We start from the raw sequence: 23090 nt of genomic DNA, 5'->3' as shown, positions 1-23090 counted from the left end.
ACAAAAATCTTTGTGAAATTTTGGTTACTGAGAAAGTTTAGTTCCAAGAAGTTTTGAGTAATTTTGAAGTAGTAGAACTACTATGTATATATGTAGCATTTATTCTATTTATTCTCACTCTAGAGTCGTTATTGCATTTGTACATGAATATCGATTTTATTAAAAGCGGAAACTTGTTAAATCTATTAATAAGTGAATAGTAAAGTAATAAGCTTGAAACCACTGGAAAGTTCTAGCTATAATGCATTTCCAATTTGTGGTTATCTGTAAACGTGTACATATATTTTTCAAACATACTTATGCATTATGTATGTAAGCGACTTTTGTATGTAGAAATGTGTGTGCTTGCGTGCAGCATCAGCTTCAATTAAACAAATTATACAAAGGTCCTTTGTGTCACTATATTACACTGATTTACCAACTGGTTTACCTTGTTAANGTATGTATGTAAGCGACTTTTGTGTGTAGACTTGTGTGTGCTTGCGTGCAGCATCAGCTTCAATTAAACAAATTATACAAAGGGCCTTTGTGTCACTATATTACACTGATTTACCAACTGGTTTACCTTGTTAAACCACCAATGCCGCCCACATAAGAGCTTTTAAACTACTTCAACACACACATACACATCTACGTATATATATGGAACATTTATGTGCAAAGATCCAACATAACGGTTTTTTGTATACATATAAAGGGGTTGGCTTGTACATCAACTCAATTAAAGCAGCTACTCTTTGTAGCCAAGAGAAAAAAAAAGTAATTAATGCAACAATAGAAAAAATTTCAAAAAAAAAAACGCAAAAAAGGAGTAAAGAAGAAAAAACAACTTAATTTATGCAAAGCACAAACATAAAGTTATCATTGCATATTTAATGGCGTTTAATATGGGGATGTTAATTGAATTGACAACAACGGTTGTCAGCAACGGTAAGCGAGTGTGTTTGCACACAGCGTAGGACGTTGCCAAGTCTCAAACGATAGATGCATCAGAGAGAAGCTTTTAATTACTGTTGTTTAAAGGTGCAACCGTTGTCATGGGAAGGCGCGGCAATACATTTTTTTTTTTAATTTTAACCTTCTCAAGGGCATAACTTAATCAATAAACTTGCGTGTCTTGGACATTCGGCTCTCGTCACAAAAAAACTAAAACTCAAGCGTACTGTACTGAACTAAAATTAAAATATTTTTTTGCTCGGTTTCGAGTAATTTTCGACGAGCGAAGATCGAGAAGATGGAAGACAAAATATTGTCTGCGAAGTCTGTTCTTGGTACAATTTTTAGTATAAAATAACGATTGTCTGGTATCATTCGATGCGACTGATGCTATTATCGATTGGAAGTAATGATGAACCAAATGCCCAGCAGCCAATTAGGTAATGCCTTCAGTATACTTACAAGATGTGTATCAGATGGTTATATACCCAAAGCTTGCAGTTGGTCGGAGTAATATCTATACCTAAAGCATAGAAGTTAGGATTTTAACTCATTAAGCTTTTCATCTTTCCTCCTTAAAATACCCCAGGAAGGGTAAATTGATGGACAGCGGTCTCCAGGAAGGGAAAAATCACTTGAATATATAGATATACCCCCAGCAAGCTTCTTGAAAGTTGAGGCCGCTTTCAACAACTTCATCCACGGCACACTTTCTTCGGCCAATTAAACTCCGATTTTACTGTAAGTTGTTATCTGTGGTAGTTTTGCTAAAGGACAACCTGCAGCTCTAAAAAAAAAGCGAAAAATTCATACAAAATGACGTACAAGAAATGGAAAATAAATTTTCTTCTATAAAAATTTCCTTAATCAGTATACAGCTCTTAAGAAAAAATGCTCATATATTTATTCCTTCAAGAAAATTTACAGCAACAGCAAAGTACTTTTTCAAGCAACAGAAATATTGAAATATATTTCTTGTGATTTTTCTTGAGAACTGCCCCCTTAAGGAATGATGAAGTCTGAAAAATTGCATAGATTGGCAAACTGCCACACCGACTAAACAAGGGGCGGAAATGGAAAATGTAATCCGATATTAATGAAATACGGTTTGTAGCTTAGTTTTAACCAGAAAATTTTAAATCTGAAAGATGGTCAAAATAGGCCCACTTATACGCTCCACAGTCATGAAAAAATCCATTTAAAAAAATTAAATTTTATTAAGTTCGGATACTATATTATACCTGCTCCTTAATGTAGTGGGCAAGGAAATTACCCAATCTTCATTTAAAGCAAAGGCACTGCATGGAAAATTTTAATAAAATCGGATCTGAATTACTACTTTTTGCTATAGCATACATGGTATAGGAAGATCTGCCAATGTGAAGCGTCCAGTCTATGAGCTGGAACTTGTTTCAATATTTTACCCAGAGTTTAATGTATGTTGTAGTCCCAATAGCTGTTTTGCACGCAATGGCGCAAAGTAACTACATTCGCCATAAAGTCATTAAAAATTTGTCATGAAACCCCTTTATGGAGCAACCCTTGTATACTATTGAACTTGGCATTAAAGATGAAAATAACACATACAAAAACCGATTACTTAATTACCGGTGTGGAGTCCGCGAAATGTCTGCTCGAATTTGTACGTCTTAATAGGAGTATGTGGAGTCTACTTACTTAACTTAGTTAGCTTTTCAAGACATTTCGAAACTTTGGTTTTTTGCTACCCTCAGACCACTGTGCAGTTTATAGTGGCATGGGCCGAGCGTCACCACACGCTATTCATGGTACTACCGTCATCCGATCGATAATAAGTTATGGAGATCTAGTCTGGTGAGAAGCTACCAGAATCGGCCGGGTGGAGAGACTCGCATGCTTCGGTATATCAGGCGCAGATAGCAGTTGAGTATGATCCTTCAACTTGAAGCCCTATGACTAGTGCCATCGCAAAATGGGCCCTTATATTAAGGGAATAAAATCTTAAAGAGAACAGAACATCGATATCAATGCACAATACTTCATTCTTGGACTTCCACTTCAGATATGAACATAGCAATACGATACCACAGGGAAGGAAAAGCAGATGAGCCAGGCGGATGACTTCGTACAACTACCGATTTGTGATCAACTGAAGAACATTGACATAACAAATGACCTAAGCACCAATCGAACCGAGTGTGAAGTCCCCAGTCCTATATGACCGAGTCTTAAAAAGAAACGAACCGAGTAAAATTTGATGTTAAACAACTCCACACTGTATTATTGCACCGATGCTCCAACGATATAAAAAAAAATCATATTTGCAGAAGTTGTCGGGTTGAGTAAGACGAGGACTCCATTTAGCATTTCCTATGTAAATCTCTACGCTGGGATCACGCTTTTTCATCAACTTGGATAACGATAGTGAAACTAAATATATTGCTTCAATTTCTTCTGATTGTGAATGGTTTACTTTAACACTTCTTGCTCTCATAGAGGCCATTCGCAAAAAAGTTAAACAAGTACAGAGAATTGTAAGTATAGTTTCCATCAGCTAATATTTGAGAAGCTCTAGCAAAGAAACAAAAGGTGATAGAACCTTTCACTTGGGCTAAAATTAAAGCTAGTACCAAATAAATAAATAAATACCTTTACGTGAATAATCCATGACAGTTAAAGAATAGATTAGAGTTGAAAACGAAACACTTACTTTTATGGGTTCAGGGCCAGACGCAACTAAACTGATTAGTAGATATCACGCCGATTCTAGTATTTCATTGTAAATGTACCGTTTGAAATTTTGCATTTATGACTTTTACTTTTCCTTCTCTAACCCCAACAGCCTTTTTTTATCAACTGTCATCGCCATATCCGATCGAACATATCTGTGAGCCTCTGTTCAGTAGATCTCGGTCACTATGCCGATAGTGTAGTTTCTTTATTTTCTATAAAACATATTCCTTAATGATTTTATGGCGTAGTTTTTCTCTGTATGTTCTACAAGCACAAAAGGTGGAAATATTTTTATTTTTTAATAGAATTAGGAAATTAAAATAAACACTGCAGGGCTTGATTTACATATAAAATAAACTGAGCTCTTCTAAAAAAATTATTATGCGCGAAGGTTGATTTGAATTTCCTTTGCGGTAACTTTAAATTCATTTAGTTTGCGTTTGACAGCTATTGACAGCAGACAAACCTGTGAATTTCGATGAAAACAAGGCGAATAATTATATAAGGTGGTGTTGCTAGATCAGCTGATTTGATTCGCCCCAGTACAAATGTTTCAAAGTTTCTTATGAGTGAGCGAGAAAGTGATAGTGTTGAAATTATCTTACCCTCTTCTTCCTTGAACGAAGAACAGCTGAAAATTTACGTTTGTGTACCGAAAGCGAAAGCAAAATACATGCAAGTTTTTATTTTTGTACTACCGCTACCACTTTATATGAATTCCCTTGGATGAAAATGAAAAAGTGACATCATATTTTGAATTTGAAGTTTTTTTTTTTTTATAAAAATTTTACTGAAAAATTCCTTTGTATACTTCCGTGAGGCCCGAACACACGTTATGCTATACTCAGAAGTAGAGACCCTCCATTTAAAGTCTTGCTGCCTTTTTCAGCCTCTGTTCAGGGTTTACACAGAAATCGTAAAAAAATCATAATTCCTATGTATGTAAGTATGTACAAGTACATATATATATTTAAGAAAGGCACACATAGACGACTACATGCATACATACAAACATAACGTGATAAAATACGATATGAATATTTATTTATATGTTTTTAATTTCCATTTTGCAAACGTTTTTTGCTAATCAAATGCAATTTATTCTATATATATTTTCTGTTTATATTTACATATTTATTGAACAAAATCTAAAAAAAAAAATACATAACGATTTCACTTTATGCTTGTTTGATTGGTAAAAATGTGAGTAAAATTTTAAAGAAATATTACCTTTTTGAGCCATTTCCTTTACCTGTTAGTTTTTAACACTTTTCGATATTTTTCTATACATATGGCATGTTGGTGTCGAAGCAATAACTAAATTAAGCAGCTAAATTAGTGATTTCCAACTAGAAGCATTTCTCATCTAAAATGATCATGATGTCACTAGTGAACATTACATATTGCGGGAAAAGCTTAACTAAAGATCATTGATAAATTGGTGTGTATGTATTATTGTAATTCAGAATATTCAAAGAGATTTATGTTTCATATTTATGTACATAGGCATGTACATCTTTTAAAATACCTCATCCTACAAAAACTCGGAACTCGGAAAAGCAAAGTCGTTCGCAGAATTATGAAATTTTTGCATTCTGTGAAGCGTTTTAATGTCCAAATACATAACCGATTTTCGCTGTATATATAACAATAACTTTTTATTTAATTTTTTTTTTTNACTTAACTAAAGATCATTGATAAATTCGTGTGTATGTACTATTGTAATCCAGAATATTCAAAGAGATTTATGTTTCATACTTATGTACATAGGCATGTACATCTTTTAAAATACCCCATCCTACAAAAACTCGGAACTCGGAAAGGCAAAGTCGCTCACAGTATTATGCAATTTTTACATTCTGTGAAGCGTTTTAATGCCAAATACATAACCGATTCTCGCTGTATATATAACAATAACTTTTTATTTAATTTTTTTTTTTAAGAAAAAATAAGGAAAAACGATTCTTCGTTTCTCATTCAAGGTACACTAGTTATACTATACGAGTCAATTGTTGTTGTTGTTGTTGTAGCGGCTACAACAACCCCGCCCAGATCGGTTGGTATCTCAGTCGTTGTCGTCAAGTTCCACTAACGGCAACCCTAGGAAGCGTGCAGCTTCTGTGGGATCTGTCCACAGGGACAGGGCCGTTAGGGTTGTCGGGTTTTCCGGGCATGCGAAGAGATGGTTCGAGTCATGTGGGGTCTCTCCGCATGCCGGACATTCGTTCGGCACATCCTCATTCAGCCTACTCAGGTAGGAGTCAATTCGATGGGTTCGGTGTTTTATCCAAGAACAGAGAACACTTAAGTGATACTCTACATGTAACTTTCTAACTATTTCTTCGATCTCTGGTAAATACATTTATAGTGGCTCGTAGATATACCTCTTTGTTTTAAACATCAGGCCACTACGCTTCAATGCTAACGGAAATGTAAAAGAAACACCCACCAAAAAAAATTTTGTTGCCGGCAGTAAGAAAGCGTGTCGCCATCGAAAACAAATTTATTGCTGGTAATATCGCCATCGTATCGATTTCTTTTCACCAGTCGCTCTAAAACGTCCGCAGAAGGCAACTCACCTGGACGATTCGTTTTCTTATCGGTTCAGGCGATATTTGGAATAATTTGATTCTTTTTAATACTTCATTTATTTTTTGTATTCCAAATTTCAACTTAGAAACGGAATTAATTCTTTATTTCGCTATGGGGCTTCCTATTTTTACCTTCCTTTTATTAGCTCGGGATGTAACTATGAAATATTGATACGTCTAAAAGATGCTGCGATTTCTATTCTCAATTTACATACCTGATGACAGTACGAATGGCAATTATAATAGGAAGGTTTTAGTTTCTTAAACTATAATTTTATTTCAATCCTGTCTTTGGTGTAAATTAGACGCTTTTGGATAATAGTACTCTCGACGCGAAATTTATAAGTTTAGGAATTTTTGATAACTTATTTATTCCGAAATTTACATAAAAGAAATGATGTTGCCGATTTGTCACCACCGCCATAAACCGCGGAGTCGCCAATTTGTTGCCATTGACAATTGTTACCTCTTTCTCATGTTTTGCGTGGTGGGTACTTGAACGTTAAGAAACTTTTGGTGTGCGTATGTATTTGTATGTTGTCATACAAATCGTTCTTTTGGAACTTAAAAATTGAATTTTCAATCGCCTGTTCCAGAAAGCAAAACATAAAGGAGGCGACTTCTGCGGACCACTAATCCCCTCTTCGTCGATTTAACAGCATCCAGCCATTCGTTGAAATCCTAAAATACTTGTTCGTGCCAGGGATGGAGAACTAAACGTTCAAATTTACCTAAAAGTAGACAAATGTATCTAAAAATGTAAATTCATATGCATATATTTTTGATGTTGGGTGGAGAACCTCTCTCTTTGATGCCATATCTACTTTTCAACACACATCAAAAAAACTGCAATGGAAATTGCCCCACCATGGTTTAACCCGAGGGTTCCCAAACTTTTAAGATAATGGAACCATATTAAATCCCTTTCATTTTATGGAACCCCACTTAAAATTACTAAACAACAAAGTTCGGTATTGTGTTTAAAAGCTGCATGCGCATTTCTCGGCTAGCATCCAATTTCGAACTGATTTTTTTTTAAGTGTAAGAGAAACCTCTGTTTCACAACGATACGCTGTGACAGAAGGCAGCAAAGTTAAGATAACCTTTTTAGCTACTTCATGGTATTCCCTCCTTCGTTTAGAAAATATGAGTTCCAATGTCGAAGTACTCTGCAGATGTATGAATGCTTCTTAAATAGATTTTATACCTAATCGATATTACTACTACTTCTTCTTATTTATTGGTGCTGTAACCACCTAGGCGATTTTGGCCGAGTCCAAAACAGCACGCCAGTTGGAAATGCGAAGTGAAGCTAAGTCCTTCTCCACCTGCTTTCCAACGCAGAGGATGCCTTCCTCTTTCTCTGTTATCAGCATCGGGCCCGCGTTGAATACTTACAGAGCTGGAGCGTCGGTATCCATTCGAACGACATGGTCAAGTCAGCGGAGCCGCTTTATTTTAATTCGCTGCACTATGTCTATATCGTTATACAGCTAATCGTACTCACCATCGCCAACGCGTAGCGGCTCGTAAATCTTCCTTACCGGATGTTTGTCCATACTTCTGCGCCATACACGAGGGCTCGAATCGTCAGATACGATATCGCATTACTCGTCACGTAAAAACACCTTTTTCGGATTATGACATACGTGAACGTACTCTTTATATCATTCAGCTTATACGACTAACGTATCACGCAATCTTATTTCGTATGGTTTTCGATCCGTGAACGGACGTTAAGATTCGAATCCAGCACGGGCATGATGAGTGACTTACAGAGTGGTTTTCGAATGGCGAGAGAGAGGACTTAACTTCTAAATTGCCTGAGTTCAAAGTAGCACTAGTTGGCAAGAGTGATTCTGCGTTGGAGCAGACCCATTCGCTGTGCTTCCTTAACCAACTTGGCAGAGGCAAATCCGGTCCATACTTCGACGTCACTCAATAGACATAAAAAGGTAGCAAATTAACAGTTGAGTTAAGCACGCTCCGTAAAAATTTGTTGCTTCTCCATTTTCTTTAGTAGTAGACTGTTAGATTCCATAGCAGTAGGCAGAAAACCGTTTCCAGCAAAATAGGAAATGCTTTTCTCTACCGAATAACAAGTTCTTGCTAATAATTTTTTTTTATGGACAACGAATTTTCAATACTTGTCGCGTGCGTCATTAAAAATGCAATATACGAAACAAGGGTATAATTTTTAATTAAAAAGAGAACTTAAAGAGGATATCAGCAAATCGTTCGAACCATTTTATATGAAAAGCGGTATTTTTTTGAGAGCTCAACTCTACTAAAGTGGTGGTAGTCGTATACGATCTAGTCCTATTTTTACAGGGCTATTCATATAATGCATGGACATACTCATGCTAGCACCTACACAAATGTACAAGTGCATATACATATACCAAAAAATAGCTAAACGTTAAATTTAACTCATCAATCGATGAGATGGGAATTAAATACCAAACTCTTAAGATTATAAATATTACGAGTATTGCACTGATACAAAATTTTTTATACAACTTCATTAAATAAAAAATGTGTGTACACAACTGCATGAGAATTTTTTTTTTGCATGCAACCATATATACTATACATATTTATGAGGGTAGGCAGAAAAGTTTTGAGCCTAAGATATTGCAATAGCTGATAGAAATGTATAAAGTCTTTATTTTTCTATATAATCTCCCTTTACTTAAATACACTTCTTACGTTTATCATAAACGGTTTTTAAAAATTAAAGTCTTTATCATTGAAATGCTCGTCTACCGCNGTAATCTCCCTTTACTTAAATGCACTTCTTTCGTTTATCATAAACGGTTTTTAAAAATTAAAGTCTTTATCATTGAAATGCTCGTCTACCGCCGCCTTCACTTCTTCACTCGAAAATCTTCGTCCTAGGAGTTTTTCCTCAAATTGGGGCGAAAAGGAAGTAGTCGCTGGGGGCCAGGGTCTAGACTGTTGGGTGGGTGGTCGATTTTTTCAAATGCAGTTTTGGCCAGGGCAGGACTTGCAACTCGCTCAGTGTGCATGGGTGAATTGTCTGGCAAAACAGGACACCTTGGCCTCCCCGTTTCTCGACAACCATTGACACACTCTTGTTAAAAATGTCGATAGTCGATGAACAAAATACCTTCACAACCCCCAAAAATAGTGGCCATAAGCTTGCATGCTGATTTTTCCAGTTTGAATTTCTGTGGTGGCTTTTCTTCCTTTTCTAGCCAATGCACAGACTCCTGTTTTGACTCCGGATCATACTGCCACATCATCCACAGTGATAATGCTTGTATTATCGCCAAAGACGACCAAAAACTCCTGCGAAGTTGTGACTCNATGATAATGCGAGAAAAAATGTCGCTTGTATTATCGCCAAAGACGACCAAAAACTCCTGCGAAGTTGTGACTCGGCGCTGTTTGTTCAACGGAGTGAGCATTTTCGGCACCCATCGCGCATCCACCACAACTTGATTTTCAGAACGTATAGAACCAGTTTTTTTTACTTTTCCCATATTTTCTTCGGATAATCTTCCAGTGCCTCCCTTCATGCCTTAATTATCTTACGTCCAGAACTCTAAATACACTGTAGACATCCGCCCACGGTTTGTTGTTCTTAACTGAAAGCGTAATGATGTTAATGGGCTGTTTCACACTAGGATGGCAGCGCAATTATTCTCACGGTTTCACACTGCATGAAAAGTAGCAGAACAAAATGTTTATACGTATAGGACGTTTGAAAAGATTTGTAACTTTGCGTTTGAAATATACGTAGCGGCATTTTTGAAGTCGCGCACGTGTTAGTGCGCTGCAGCAGAACTGTCACTTTAATGCGGAGTAGAAGCTGGAACTACTTTTTGAGAAACTTTACCCCACCGTACTGCCTCTTCTGGTGGTATAAATGTTCCAGTGTGAAACCGGCCAATGACATGAAATTCGGTATTTATACTATTAAACTACTACTACTAATTAACTAGCAATTGGCGTCTGGAAGTACATCCTTCAGTTAAGCACATCGGTTGCTTTATCGATCACATATTATATGCTGGGTGTCGGTAACGATGTTTAGCTGGGAGTTAAAATTAACCAGAAATGGTGTAAATGGCCCTTAAAGGTACTTAGGCTCAAAACTTTTCAGCCTACCCTCGTATAAGTAGACATTTAAATAAATATATGCACACATAGCCACATGAAATTATTCCTTTTTTCTGGACCCTTTTTATAGATGTTTGTCTTATAGAAAGTTTAGTTCATAAATATATGTACATATATATGTATAACCATTAGGGTGGGTCATCTTTTTAACTATGCGCGTATAGCATAGGAAGATTCTTAGCGAATTTGCCGAAGAAACCATAGGTCTAAAATTTATTTGGAGTAAGGCAAATTGCGAAAATAGGTTCGAAGAAAATGTGAAAAGTTAGCACTGCTGCGCTTTCTGGTGGAAGTTTAAAGAAAAATATATGTATGTAAGTGCAGAAATGGATCGCCATACTAGAGAACCCCTTATAGCATGTTTTTATACAAAATTTAAGCACTTCTCTACGACACTACAGCAAAACTCTAAGCAACCATGGTTTCCTTAGCCAATTTTCACATTACGCGCATAGTTGAAAAAATCGTCTATACAAATTGACCCGCACGAATAAACATAGAATATACTTTTGTAATTTAGATATTAAAACGATTTCGTATTTATGTACGTATGTACATATATACTTACATAGAAGCTTCAAATAACATAGATTCAAATAGTGTGCTAAAAACACTAAAATTTATCCCAATAAATTCCACATTATTACATCAATAAGCTGTTTTATGTCTTAAACAAAGTCTAGATTTATAGGAATTTTATTTTTTATAAATACTTATATTTTTGATATTATACTCCCCCTACCCCTATAGTCTCTTACCTGAGTGATTATTTAATACGAATAAATAGCAAATACAAAATATAGAGAAATACAAAAAAAAAAATCCATAAACAACAATAATTTCTCTCATACACTTCATTATCCTCCATTTGGCATCTTGTTTGCTTGCTTGCCATTGCAGACTGTTCGTGCGCCGGTAAATTGGCACCTGGATTCGAAACGGATGAAGAGAACGACACACAACCCTTCAATCCGATTGCGACGAATGGAGAGCCCTATCCCTGGCTGGAAATGGCACTGCCGACAAACGCGCGTCCATTGCGTTACATGGTGACAATACATCCGAATCTGACGACGTTGGACGTCAAAGGCAAGACGAAGTTTCACCAAAAAATTCTTAAGTGGATAAAATTAAATCAATTTATTTCTTCTGTTGCTTATTTTATCAGGTCAAGTGACAATTGATCTTTTCGTGGAGAAGGAAACAAATTTCATAGTGCTGCACATACAGGACTTGAACGTAACCGATAGGGTGAGTTGTTTGTGTATATGATAAGTTGTTATTGTATCTGTTTTATATTTTATATTGTAACTTGTATTGCATTCCATACAACTTCTCATCAAATTAATTTTTTCGTGGCACTCGTTTCCCTATCTTCTTCTATAGGCAATTGTGACGTCTGGGAATAAAGGTTACGCTATTAAAATCGTCAAAGTGTTGGAGTATCCACCGCGACAGCAATTTTACATTGAAGTCAAGGAAAAACTGAAGAAGAAATCCAATTACACGCTCAACCTGCGTTGGTATTCGAAATTGAATCCGGAGCCAGAAGGCTTTTATGTGGATCAGTATGAAAGCTCGAATGGTCTTGAGCGGTAAGTGTGTACGCGTGTACATATGTACATGTATAAAATGTTCTCTATTTCTTTGCAATTTTACAGTTTACTAGCAGCTACAGTATTTCGACCGAATGGTGCGCGCCGCGCCTTCCCTTGCTTCGATGAGCCGCAAATACGCGCGCCATTTCGCATTTCCGTTTTCCGTGATCGCTTCCACATTGGTCTTTCCAATTCAATTGTGCACACCACAGAGGATGTGGGCTTCTACATGGGCACAGGTTTGGTAAGTGTGCTTCCATTGCGTTCGCAAATCCCTCATTCCCTCAATCTCAGTCTCCTTATATGCCTCTATCAAACCGTGAACATTTCTCCTACGCAGCTACGTGACGATTTTATTGAAACGCCACCGCTTCCTGCCGATGCAGTCGCTTGGGTGGTGAGCGACTTCCAGCGTGAATCATTGCAACCTTCACCAGCTTACTTGCCCACCACACCTGCGCCGCCTGGTAGTGGCTCGAAAAAGTCCGCGCAACTCAACAACTACACCCAGTTGAAGGAAAAGAAACCACCTGTACGCAATATCACCGCGCTCACCCATTCGCTGAATATCAATCTGTTGAAAAATGCCACCACAACGACAATTGCGCCCACTGCCGATACGAATGGCAAGAACTTAACATCTCTAAGCCAGTCGACGGGTTCGATTATAAAGCGCGCGCCCTCTTATACCTTCTACGCTCCACGTGATCTACTGCCACGCTCATCTTTTATACTTCATACCGCACGTGACGTATTGGAACATCTACAGACTTGGCTGGACATATTATACCCGCTAACGAAGGTAGACTTCGTGGCGTTGCCCTCACTGGATCGCAACATTATCTCCTCGTTGGGTTTGGTAACGCTGAAGACCGCCTTTCTTACCGATCCAGATTCCATTACAACGGAGGAGTATCAGAAGAGCGCATTGCAAGTAGCCGAGGCCATGGTGCGTCAGTTCTTTGGTGGTATAACATCGAGGAAGGTTTTGAAGGATGTCTGGTTGTGGGAAGGCCTTATAAAATATCTTGGCATACATTCACTTTCGCCACAGCAAACCAACTGGCCATTGAAGGAAATGTATTTGCTGAAGATGGCCACTGCTGCTTTGGACATTGATGCCATACAGGGCTGGGATAGTATTATGAATGGCACAAAGCATGATGGGAATAATGAAGAGTTTTTCATACAAAAGGTATAATAAATAGTTTAAAAAATAGCTGCAAAAATAATAATAACTAAAAATAAAAACACTTTTCATTACAAAGACCGCTGCCATATTTTCAATGTTACACACCGCCATTGGAGAGGACCGTTTTCGCGGTTGCCTTGGTGCTTTTCTCAAAATCAACCGTTTTAAAACTGCCGAACCCACAGATCTTTGGACAATTTGCACAAAGAAAGCGAATGGTTCTAAAAATATCAAAGTAAGTGATTTGTATTTTACTTTGATTTGCTGTGGTGAAAACTGCAGGCATCTACAGCCGCTTAGAGTGAGCTTCAAAAATAAGTATACCCGACGTATTTATTAATTTGCATACATTTTCCATACCAAAATGTTCTTATTTTTTTATTAAAATAAATATACATATCGTCACTAGACACGAATAAAGGCGCCAGCTCAAAAGTTGACCTCGAAAAAAGGCGGAAGAAGACATAACATAGTTGACGGCGAAGAAAGAAAAGAAAGAAAGAAAATGTTTGCGGGTGTAATAGTATGTACATTCCGTTAATAGTTTTTGGGGAATAGTGCCGAAGTGGCAGTCCTTCGCCAAGTATAAATCTATGATTACGCGTCTTTCTTCGCCGTCAACTAGGTTAGGCGTCTTTCTTCGCCGAAGTTTTTCTTAAGCGCCTTTTTTCGTAAAATTTTTGTATGCGTCTTTTTTCGCCGTCGAAACACTAGCGCGCCTTTATTCGTGTCTAGTGACGATATGTTGTTCAAACAACAGCAAAAACCACTAGCACAAATTTTTTGCAGGAAATTTTCATCGAAATTTTAAATTTTTTCATTCGACAGCAAAAACAATCAGAATACTTTTTTTGATTTCTTACAGAATTTCGTACAGAACTCCGAAAACTCAACAAATCCCCATCAAATTTTCAATTCGGTTTCTTAGAAAAATTTTGAATATATTATATATATATTTTGTAGTCCGTTAATTTTTTTTTGCAGTGGATGCTGTGCATTTTCTTCCATAAAAAATCGAATTCCAAAATTTAAAATTTCTTGAATTTTCCCGAGCTCTGGTTGGCATTAAAAAATTTATCCTTGTGGTTTCTGATGTGGAATGAACTGTATTTTTTATAAAAAAAATAAGAAAAATTTGGTATGGAAAATATAAATGAATAAAATCGGCAAAGCGTAAAGGTATACTGTTTTTTACGCTTACCGTATGTAGTTCAGTTGGGCGTTCTTCAACCAAATACTGAAATAGGGCGTTGTTAAAAATTTTTCTGAGATAGGGCATTTTCGAACTGGCTGCCGAGATAGGTCGATCTTCCACTCAACCATCGATATATTGATTTATGTTTTTATTTTTTCAAGGAAATGATGACTTTATGGACACATCAACCGGGCTTCCCATTACTAACTGTTACCAAACTAGGCAACAGTGTATCCATATCACAAAGACCCTTCAAACCGGCTGAATTTCTTGCCATACACGATGAGACTTATGACGGCAATAACTACAACAAAACAGTAGTGAATGTCACAGAAATGCCGAGCACGGTGGCACCAACAACAGCTAGTAAAAGCAAGAAACCCACGCAGATGAAATGGATATTCCCAATAACTTACATAACTGACATAAATAATGTCAGTGAAACGCTATGGTTGCAAAATATTGATGGTGCGTGAAACAAAAAAATAAAAAAATTTCTCGATGAGAAAAGAGTTTTTCGCATTATATTTAAATCAATTATACAATGTCTTTATTATTTGCAGTCACTTTCAATGTACCGGAGAATGTCAAATGGATCAAGGTTAATGCAATGCAGCCCGGATACTACCGTGTCTTGTATAACGATGACAATTGGGCTAATTTAATTGAGGAGCTTTCAAACAACCTCGACAAATTTTCTAGTGAGGTGAGTGTGATTGAAATGCGCTTCAGAAGTGTGCCGTTATTAAGATGATTTACTTTTTCAGGACCGCATTGGTTTACTCTCAGATTCCTTTACTCTCTGCCATGCGAATTTATTGCCTTGTGAGATCACTATGAATATGATACAATATTTGCCGAGTGAAACGAATTGGGGTCCAATGACAGTGGCGCTGCGTCATTTGGAAAAATGGCGTCGTATTTTGAAATATTCAGAATGCTTCTTGATGTTATCAGAATTTATTAAAATGAAATTGGCAACCGTAATTGAGAAAATCGGTTGGAATGATGAAGGCAACGAGGCTAAAAGGTAAGTAAGAGAGAGGAAATGTAAGACTTTTAGTTTCACAGATTATTTTTGGTTACAGAAAACCAATTTTGATTTGAGATTTTTAAGCCAGAAAGTATCTATTTTAAACATATGTTTTTATTTTTTTACCTTGTATTTTGCCCTTTCAAATTAAAAGTGCAGCTATGTAACTCATTCTAACATCCTGGTCACATGTGCAATTATCTATTACGTTGAAGTTTTACACTGAAGAAGTAAATAATTTAATAAAAAAATGAAGGCTAGAGTTGTCAATAGAAATGAATAAGATTATTTGTTTTTTCCACTGTAGCCTTTTCCGCAAGGGCTCCTATGCTTATTAAATGACCAATTCAGCCTCGGATGAGATTAATAAGATTGACTTACACCATCTTCTTATCGATTTCGAAAGCCACATTCGACCGCAAGAAAAGAAGTTGCTTTTATGTCGCGAGGTCTGAATTTTGTATCCCCTCGAAACTAATACGCTCTATGTAAAATGACGTTGAGCAGAATCGGGAAGAACTTCTCCGAGCCTTTTGATAACACACAAGGTTCAGAAAGAACGCTCCTTTTCATGTGAATTCTTTGGTAATGGTTATGGTTATGTAAGGATAGCTCTTCAGGCCCATTTCACCGCGACCAAATGTTGTTTATAATACACAAGAATTGTATTAAGCTCTGCTGCGAAATCTGCATTAGGCCGATATCGCTGAGCGTATGGTCGTTGAAGAATCTGGCTCTGCGCTGAGCTAGTGTTGGGCAGGTAGTAATAAGTTGTTCTACTGATTCCTCTTCTTCACCACAGAACCTGCAGATGTCTTTACTACAGATGCCAAGCCTCTGCATAGCCCTCATGACCAGGCACCCAGATTAAGGAGACCCTATCTTGGACGGCTAGGTTTTTGAGTGCTCTATGGAACTCTATAAGGGTTTTTGATGAGAGCGAGTAGCTATCTAGAGCCTTGAGGACAGATTGGCTGTCCAAATGTATGTTGCTTTTAATTATGGCATATTGCCTGTTTATTAAGACGTTGACGGTCTCCAGAATGGCAGTTAGTTTCGCCTGGAATATCGTTGCGCCTTTACTTAAGAAGAAAGATGTACGGAAACGCGGTCCGCAACACCCGCACCTATACCGTAAGTTTTTTTGAACCATCAGTATACTAGGTTTATGAATCATCGTGCGGCGACGTGGGGTTTCTGCTCCAATCTTCACGATAGAGAAGTGTGATCTTGTACCTCTTTGTAAATCTGGGGATGGGATCAATTTCGTCTGGGAACAAGGTTTTGGACATGGTTGCCCCTTTTCCTTTCAAGATTTCAAGGTGTCCAACAAGGCCGCCTTGCTTGAATTTGTTTTCCTATGTAGCATCAGAGCTTGCGATGCTGCTTCTTCTTGTATTGCCACATGGAGGGGTGTTTGATGACAGTTCTTTCCCGCTATAAAAAAATGAGTTTTCTGACTCCACCCTGCCTAGTATAGAAACTTGGTGTGCAACCAAACATTACGCCAGCCAATCTAACGCAACTTTTAAGTGCACCCTCAAATTATTTACTACGCTGCGACTAATCACTCTCGCGTAATCAGTTGCTATTGTTTTCCTTTAATGTTTTAATAAACGCGTGGATACATGGCGTTTGAGTAACATTATTTTCTGTTCATACTTATTTCAGACAAAATCGATTACGCTAAAGTGATTAGTCGCAGCGTAGTATTTCCCACTGCAATTATTTAGATATTTTTTCTTCTACAAAATGACATTTCTTCCATCTTTATACGATAAACGCGAAACAATCCATCAGTGATATTAGTAGCGATGCACGAATTGACAATCGTTTTTAAGTAATTAAACATATTCCTTGGCAAATTGCGAGATAGCAAAATTTCGATATTTTAAGCAAAGCAAAATAATTAAAATGCAAATCCCATTTTGAAAGATTGAAGTGAACTGAAACAGCCTTTATGTTTTAATCAGCGTAAAAAATATGAATACCAGGACGTTTTGACGATTTTATTTATTTATACTTTCCATACCAAATTTATATTTTTTTGAATAAAATACAGTGCATTCAACAGCAAAAGCCACAATAATCCCTTTTTTTTAATTGTATACAGGATTCGAGAAAATTCGACTTCTTAGAAAAATTTTGAGTATGCGGTTTTCTAGCCCATTAAATTTCAGACCATTTTCTTCCAAATAACGCATAAAAAAACAATTTTCTATATTAAAGAAGATACGCAATACCCTCAGCCAAAAAAATCACAAAAACTAACGCTCATTTTTGGCATTCAAACTTGCACTTTATTATACTAAAATTTACACAAAACTGCACACTCTAATAAAATTGATATTTCTTGCACTGTACGATGTCTGTACCAGGGTACGAAAATAAACTGTACAAAACAATTCCCATTTGCTCATCGATCATCATATCATTTGTGCTTTTGTACAGTTTTGTAAATAGTCAGAAACAAATTGTAAGATTCACTGTCATTTTCCCCAACGAGAAACGTTTGCTTTTCGTTTGTGACAATTGTACCATAGGGTACGTTTTATATGTATGCAAACGTTTCAATTACGTGAAAAATAATTTTTTCTGTAAATTTTCATATCCAATTCAATTAAAAAACATTTTTATTTTTTTTATTCATTGCAGCCATTCGTTTTGTATTTGTTTATTGCATATATGTACATACATAAAAATATTTTCCCTGCACGATTCATTTCGTTTGTTGTTTCGTCTGTAACTACTAAACTACTGTAGTGTACTATCGCCAAAGTGAACTCAGCCGTTTTGTTTCGTATTGTACCGAACTGTTAAAGTAATAAACGAAACGAAATAGTAACGTACAATATAGTTTATTTTCGTACACTGGTCTGTACATTATAGATGTTAAAGAAAAATTAACAATCAACAATTTTTAAAATTTGTGTCTGTATGTTTGTACGGGCATAACGGGAAAACTAATACATGGAATTGAATACAGATTTCACCGATATATTGCTAGAGATCTAGTTTATAATTGAGAATCTAATTAGAGTGGCCACCTAATTGAAAATTGCAGTTTAAGTGCATTAAAAGTAAAAAATTGTATTTATTTAATTGATAAGATAAATTGAATATTGGAATATGGGTATCAAACTGAAGAGCTTTGGGGTAGTTTACTACTGAAAATATTTTTGAGGACGGTTGCCACCTGTTCGAAAAATCTTATTCAATTAAATTGATAAAATAAAAGAAGTATTACAATACGGGTATCAAATAGCACAAAACTACGTTTATGGCGCTGTGAAGCACGCCGGGTATTTGCTAGTAAATAAATAAAATCATCAAAACGTCAGGATATGCATATTTTTGAAGCATGCTCTATCAAGAACTACACATAGATATTATTTTCAAAAACCGTTTTCCTTCTTTACTTTTTAGGCTTATGAGGCCGGAAGTACTTTTAAGCTCAGTGCTGTGGGAGGACATCGATAGTATTACAAAAGCAAAAAATATGTTAAACCAATTTCTTTTCTACAACGGTTCCGCAATTCCGCCTAATTTGAGAGAGGTAAGTGCACGTAATAAAATATGTACATATATATTAATAGTGCAAATACAAACTTGTATATCCGCTCAACAAAGGTCGTCTACACTGGATCCATACTGTCTGGTGAGTACATATATTGGCAACACTGTTGGGAACGTTTCATCACACTTCAGCGCACATCGGAGAGTTTTGTCGAGCGTATGCAACTTTTGCGAGCGCTCGGTCGTACCAAAGACGCTTGGCTACAAAATCGTCTGCTCTCGCATGTCACAATGCTGCCAACTGTCGAAGTAGTGCAGGTATTGCAGGCAATTGCCGGTACACCGACAGGCGGAGCAATGGCGTGCCGTTTTCTGCAGGCCAAGTGGTTCGAGTTGGAAATGCGACTGGGCCACGGGACGATAAGTTTTGCCAAGGTGATATCAGCGATAACACAATATGGTGCGACGAAATTTGATTACGATGAGGTTCGTTATATGCTGAATAGATATCTTTATAGGAGCGTAAAAATAAACTAAACTATTATTTTCTTGTTTCTTTTTTTTTAGCTTAAATCGTTAGTGCATCGCTTTGGGCGTGGTCACGGCTTGGAAGTATTAAATATGACACTGAGCAGTGTTGCTTCCAATGTGGAATGGGTGGCGCGCTCTCAAACATCACTGTACAAGTGGGTGGAGAGTAATTTGCATTCGCATTGATTCAGCAGCACAACAGCAACAGCAACAGCAGCAACAACAATAAAAAATTAAGGTCTATGGTTTATGATTTTAAATTTTTGTTTTAGAATTTCGCATCAAAGGAACCTACATTCAAAATCATTGTAAAAGACATACTCAGCTAATATGCATTCAAACGTTTTCATATGTACATATGTACATGCATATGTAGATATTTTGGACGCATACAAACATACTATTTATAGATAGTTCTATGTACATACATATATACATACATACATACATACACATCTATTATGTGACATGAATATCAATCATTCGTACACTCATGTATTTCCTCATTTGTAATTATGTTCCTTATATATTATNATATGTACATACATATATACATACATACATACATACACATCTATCATGTGACATGAATATCAATCAGTCGTACACTCATGTATTTCCTCATTTGTAATTATGTTCCTTATATATTATACAACTTTTACATACAATAATCATACAAACTAACATACATACAGTTCATAAAAATAAAGTTTTACATAAGAACGAAAGAAAAGGTGAAAGAGAAAAATGGATTAGGCAGTCTTCTAGGATTAGTTTTAGATTAGGTAAAAGGTACTGGGACATAAGTTAATCATATCATCTAAAGGATATACATACAAGCTAAATTGAGTTAAGTGTCTATAGAAGAGAGGGAATATCATAACACTTTAGTAAAGTTCTTGTATTTATTTGGTTTGCGTTATGTTAAACTACTATTTTATACTTTTGATTGAAAAAGAAAAACGCAAGAAGCATTTCTCCTTAAATATGTATGTATGCTTAGCTAAGCACATAAATTTTGTGTTCAATACAAAACATGCCAACCTTTGTAATTACATATCGATGGCTGAGTGGAAGATCGACCTATCTCGGCAACCAGTTNCATAACACTTTAGTAAAGTTCTTGTATTTATTTGGTTTGCGTTATGTTAAACTACTAATTTATACTTTTGATTGAAAAAGAAAAACGCAAGAAGCATTTCTCCTTAAATATGTATGTATGCTTAGCTAAGCACATAAATTTTGTGTTCAATACAAAACATGCCAAGTATTTGTTTATTGCATATATGTACATACATAAAAATATTTTCCCTGCACGATTCATTTCGTTTGTTGTTTCGTCTGTAACTACTAAACTACTGTAGTGTACTATCGCCAAAGTGAACTCAGCCGTTTTGTTTCGTATTGTACCGAACTGTTAAAGTAATAAACGAAACGAAATAGTAACGTACAATATAGTTTATTTTCGTACACTGGTCTGTACATTATAGATGTTAAAGAAAAATTAACAATCAACAATTTTTAAAATTTGTGTCTGTATGTTTGTACGGGCATAACGGGAAAACTAATACATGGAATTGAATACAGATTTCACCGATATATTGCTAGAGATCTAGTTTATAATTGAGAATCTAATTAGAGTGGCCACCTAATTGAAAATTGCAGTTTAAGTGCATTAAAAGTAAAAAATTGTATTTATTTAATTGATAAGATAAATTGAATATTGGAATATGGGTATCAAACTGAAGAGCTTTGGGGTAGTTTACTACTGAAAATATTTTTGAGGACGGTTGCCACCTGTTCGAAAAATCTTATTCAATTAAATTGATAAAATAAAAGAAGTATTACAATACGGGTATCAAATAGCACAAAACTACGTTTATGGCGCTGTGAAGCACGCCGGGTATTTGCTAGTAAATAAATAAAATCATCAAAACGTCAGGATATGCATATTTTTGAAGCATGCTCTATCAAGAACTACACATAGATATTATTTTCAAAAACCGTTTTCCTTCTTTACTTTTTAGGCTTATGAGGCCGGAAGTACTTTTAAGCTCAGTGCTGTGGGAGGACATCGATAGTATTACAAAAGCAAAAAATATGTTAAACCAATTTCTTTTCTACAACGGTTCCGCAATTCCGCCTAATTTGAGAGAGGTAAGTGCACGTAATAAAATATGTACATATATATTAATAGTGCAAATACAAACTTGTATATCCGCTCAACAAAGGTCGTCTACACTGGATCCATACTGTCTGGTGAGTACATATATTGGCAACACTGTTGGGAACGTTTCATCACACTTCAGCGCACATCGGAGAGTTTTGTCGAGCGTATGCAACTTTTGCGAGCGCTCGGTCGTACCAAAGACGCTTGGCTACAAAATCGTCTGCTCTCGCATGTCACAATGCTGCCAACTGTCGAAGTAGTGCAGGTATTGCAGGCAATTGCCGGTACACCGACAGGCGGAGCAATGGCGTGCCGTTTTCTGCAGGCCAAGTGGTTCGAGTTGGAAATGCGACTGGGCCACGGGACGATAAGTTTTGCCAAGGTGATATCAGCGATAACACAATATGGTGCGACGAAATTTGATTACGATGAGGTTCGTTATATGCTGAATAGATATCTTTATAGGAGCGTAAAAATAAACTAAACTATTATTTTCTTGTTTCTTTTTTTTTAGCTTAAATCGTTAGTGCATCGCTTTGGGCGTGGTCACGGCTTGGAAGTATTAAATATGACACTGAGCAGTGTTGCTTCCAATGTGGAATGGGTGGCGCGCTCTCAAACATCACTGTACAAGTGGGTGGAGAGTAATTTGCATTCGCATTGATTCAGCAGCACAACAGCAACAGCAACAGCAGCAACAACAATAAAAAATTAAGGTCTATGGTTTATGATTTTAAATTTTTGTTTTAGAATTTCGCATCAAAGGAACCTACATTCAAAATCATTGTAAAAGACATACTCAGCTAATATGCATTCAAACGTTTTCATATGTACATATGTACATGCATATGTAGATATTTTGGACGCATACAAACATACTATTTATAGATAGTTCTATGTACATACATATATACATACATACATACATACACATCTATTATGTGACATGAATATCAATCATTCGTACACTCATGTATTTCCTCATTTGTAATTATGTTCCTTATATATTATACAACTTTTACATACAATAATCATACAAACTAACATACATACAGTTCATAAAAATAAAGTTTTACATAAGAACGAAAGAAAAGGTGAAAGAGAAAAATGGATTAGGCAGTCTTCTAGGATTAGTTTTAGATTAGGTAAAAGGTACTGGGACATAAGTTAATCATATCATCTAAAGGATATACATAGTAGCTAAATTGAGTTAAGTGTCTATAGAAGAGAGGGAATATCATAACACTTTAGTAAAGTTCTTGTATTTATTTGGTTTGCGTTATGTTAAACTACTATTTTATACTTTTGATTGAAAAAGAAAAACGCAAGAAGCATTTCTCCTTAAATATGTATGTATGCTTAGCTAAGCACATAAATTTTGTGTTCAATACAAAACATGCCAATATTTGTAATTACATATCGATGGCTGAGTATCATATGAGTACTCATATTATCATTACTCCTAATCAC

The 23090-nt window shown here is 36.2% G+C and overlaps 2 protein-coding genes across 2 annotated transcripts in view; both read left to right on the top strand.

Annotated features, from left to right (window-relative positions):
* The window catches only part of LOC108364840 (endoplasmic reticulum aminopeptidase 2), a 29545-nt gene extending 9616 nt beyond the window's left edge, over nucleotides 1–19929 (top strand). Inside the window, exons 3-14 of the mRNA XM_017618689.1 lie at nucleotides 11235–11474; nucleotides 11554–11636; nucleotides 11772–11980; nucleotides 12047–12227; nucleotides 12324–13178; nucleotides 13252–13410; nucleotides 14532–14838; nucleotides 14934–15076; nucleotides 15138–15400; nucleotides 18830–18959; nucleotides 19034–19405; nucleotides 19487–19929. Coding sequence (XP_017474178.1) covers nucleotides 11235–11474; nucleotides 11554–11636; nucleotides 11772–11980; nucleotides 12047–12227; nucleotides 12324–13178; nucleotides 13252–13410; nucleotides 14532–14838; nucleotides 14934–15076; nucleotides 15138–15400; nucleotides 18830–18959; nucleotides 19034–19405; nucleotides 19487–19636 — 3092 coding nt within the window. The 3' untranslated portion in view covers nucleotides 19637–19929. The remainder of the gene's footprint in view (nucleotides 1–11234; nucleotides 11475–11553; nucleotides 11637–11771; nucleotides 11981–12046; nucleotides 12228–12323; nucleotides 13179–13251; nucleotides 13411–14531; nucleotides 14839–14933; nucleotides 15077–15137; nucleotides 15401–18829; nucleotides 18960–19033; nucleotides 19406–19486) is intronic.
* Nucleotides 19930–21481: 1552 nt separating this feature from the next.
* LOC108364838 (aminopeptidase N-like) lies at nucleotides 21482–23034 on the top strand. The gene is made up of 3 exons (XM_017618687.1): nucleotides 21482–21607; nucleotides 21682–22053; nucleotides 22135–23034. The coding sequence occupies exons 1-3, from the start codon at nucleotides 21482–21484 to the stop codon at nucleotides 22282–22284; spliced, it is 648 nt and encodes a 215-aa protein (XP_017474176.1). The 3' UTR covers nucleotides 22285–23034.
* Nucleotides 23035–23090: the final 56 nt, after the last annotated feature.

The sequence above is a fragment of the Rhagoletis zephyria genome, unplaced genomic scaffold (assembly GCF_001687245.7).
Source record: "Rhagoletis zephyria isolate East Lansing unplaced genomic scaffold, Rhagoletis_zephyria_1.1 Rzeph_scaffold_01688, whole genome shotgun sequence".
NCBI lineage: Eukaryota > Metazoa > Arthropoda > Insecta > Diptera > Tephritidae > Rhagoletis > Rhagoletis zephyria.
The sequence above is the reverse complement of the archived record's forward strand: the minus strand, read 5'-3'. Positions and strand labels throughout refer to the sequence as shown.

What these genes read in the sequence shown, in the direction of transcription:
- LOC108364838 (XM_017618687.1), top strand. Translation starts at nt 21,482, where the DNA reads ATGAGGCCGGAAGTACTTTTAAGCTCAGTGCTGTGGGAGGACATCGAT. An exon ending in TTCCGCCTAATTTGAGAGAG is followed by an intron (nt 21,608 to 21,681) that starts GTAAGTGCACGT and finishes CGCTCAACAAAG; the next exon opens with GTCGTCTACACTGGATCCAT. An exon ending in CGAAATTTGATTACGATGAG is followed by an intron (nt 22,054 to 22,134) that starts GTTCGTTATATG and finishes CTTTTTTTTTAG; the next exon opens with CTTAAATCGTTAGTGCATCG.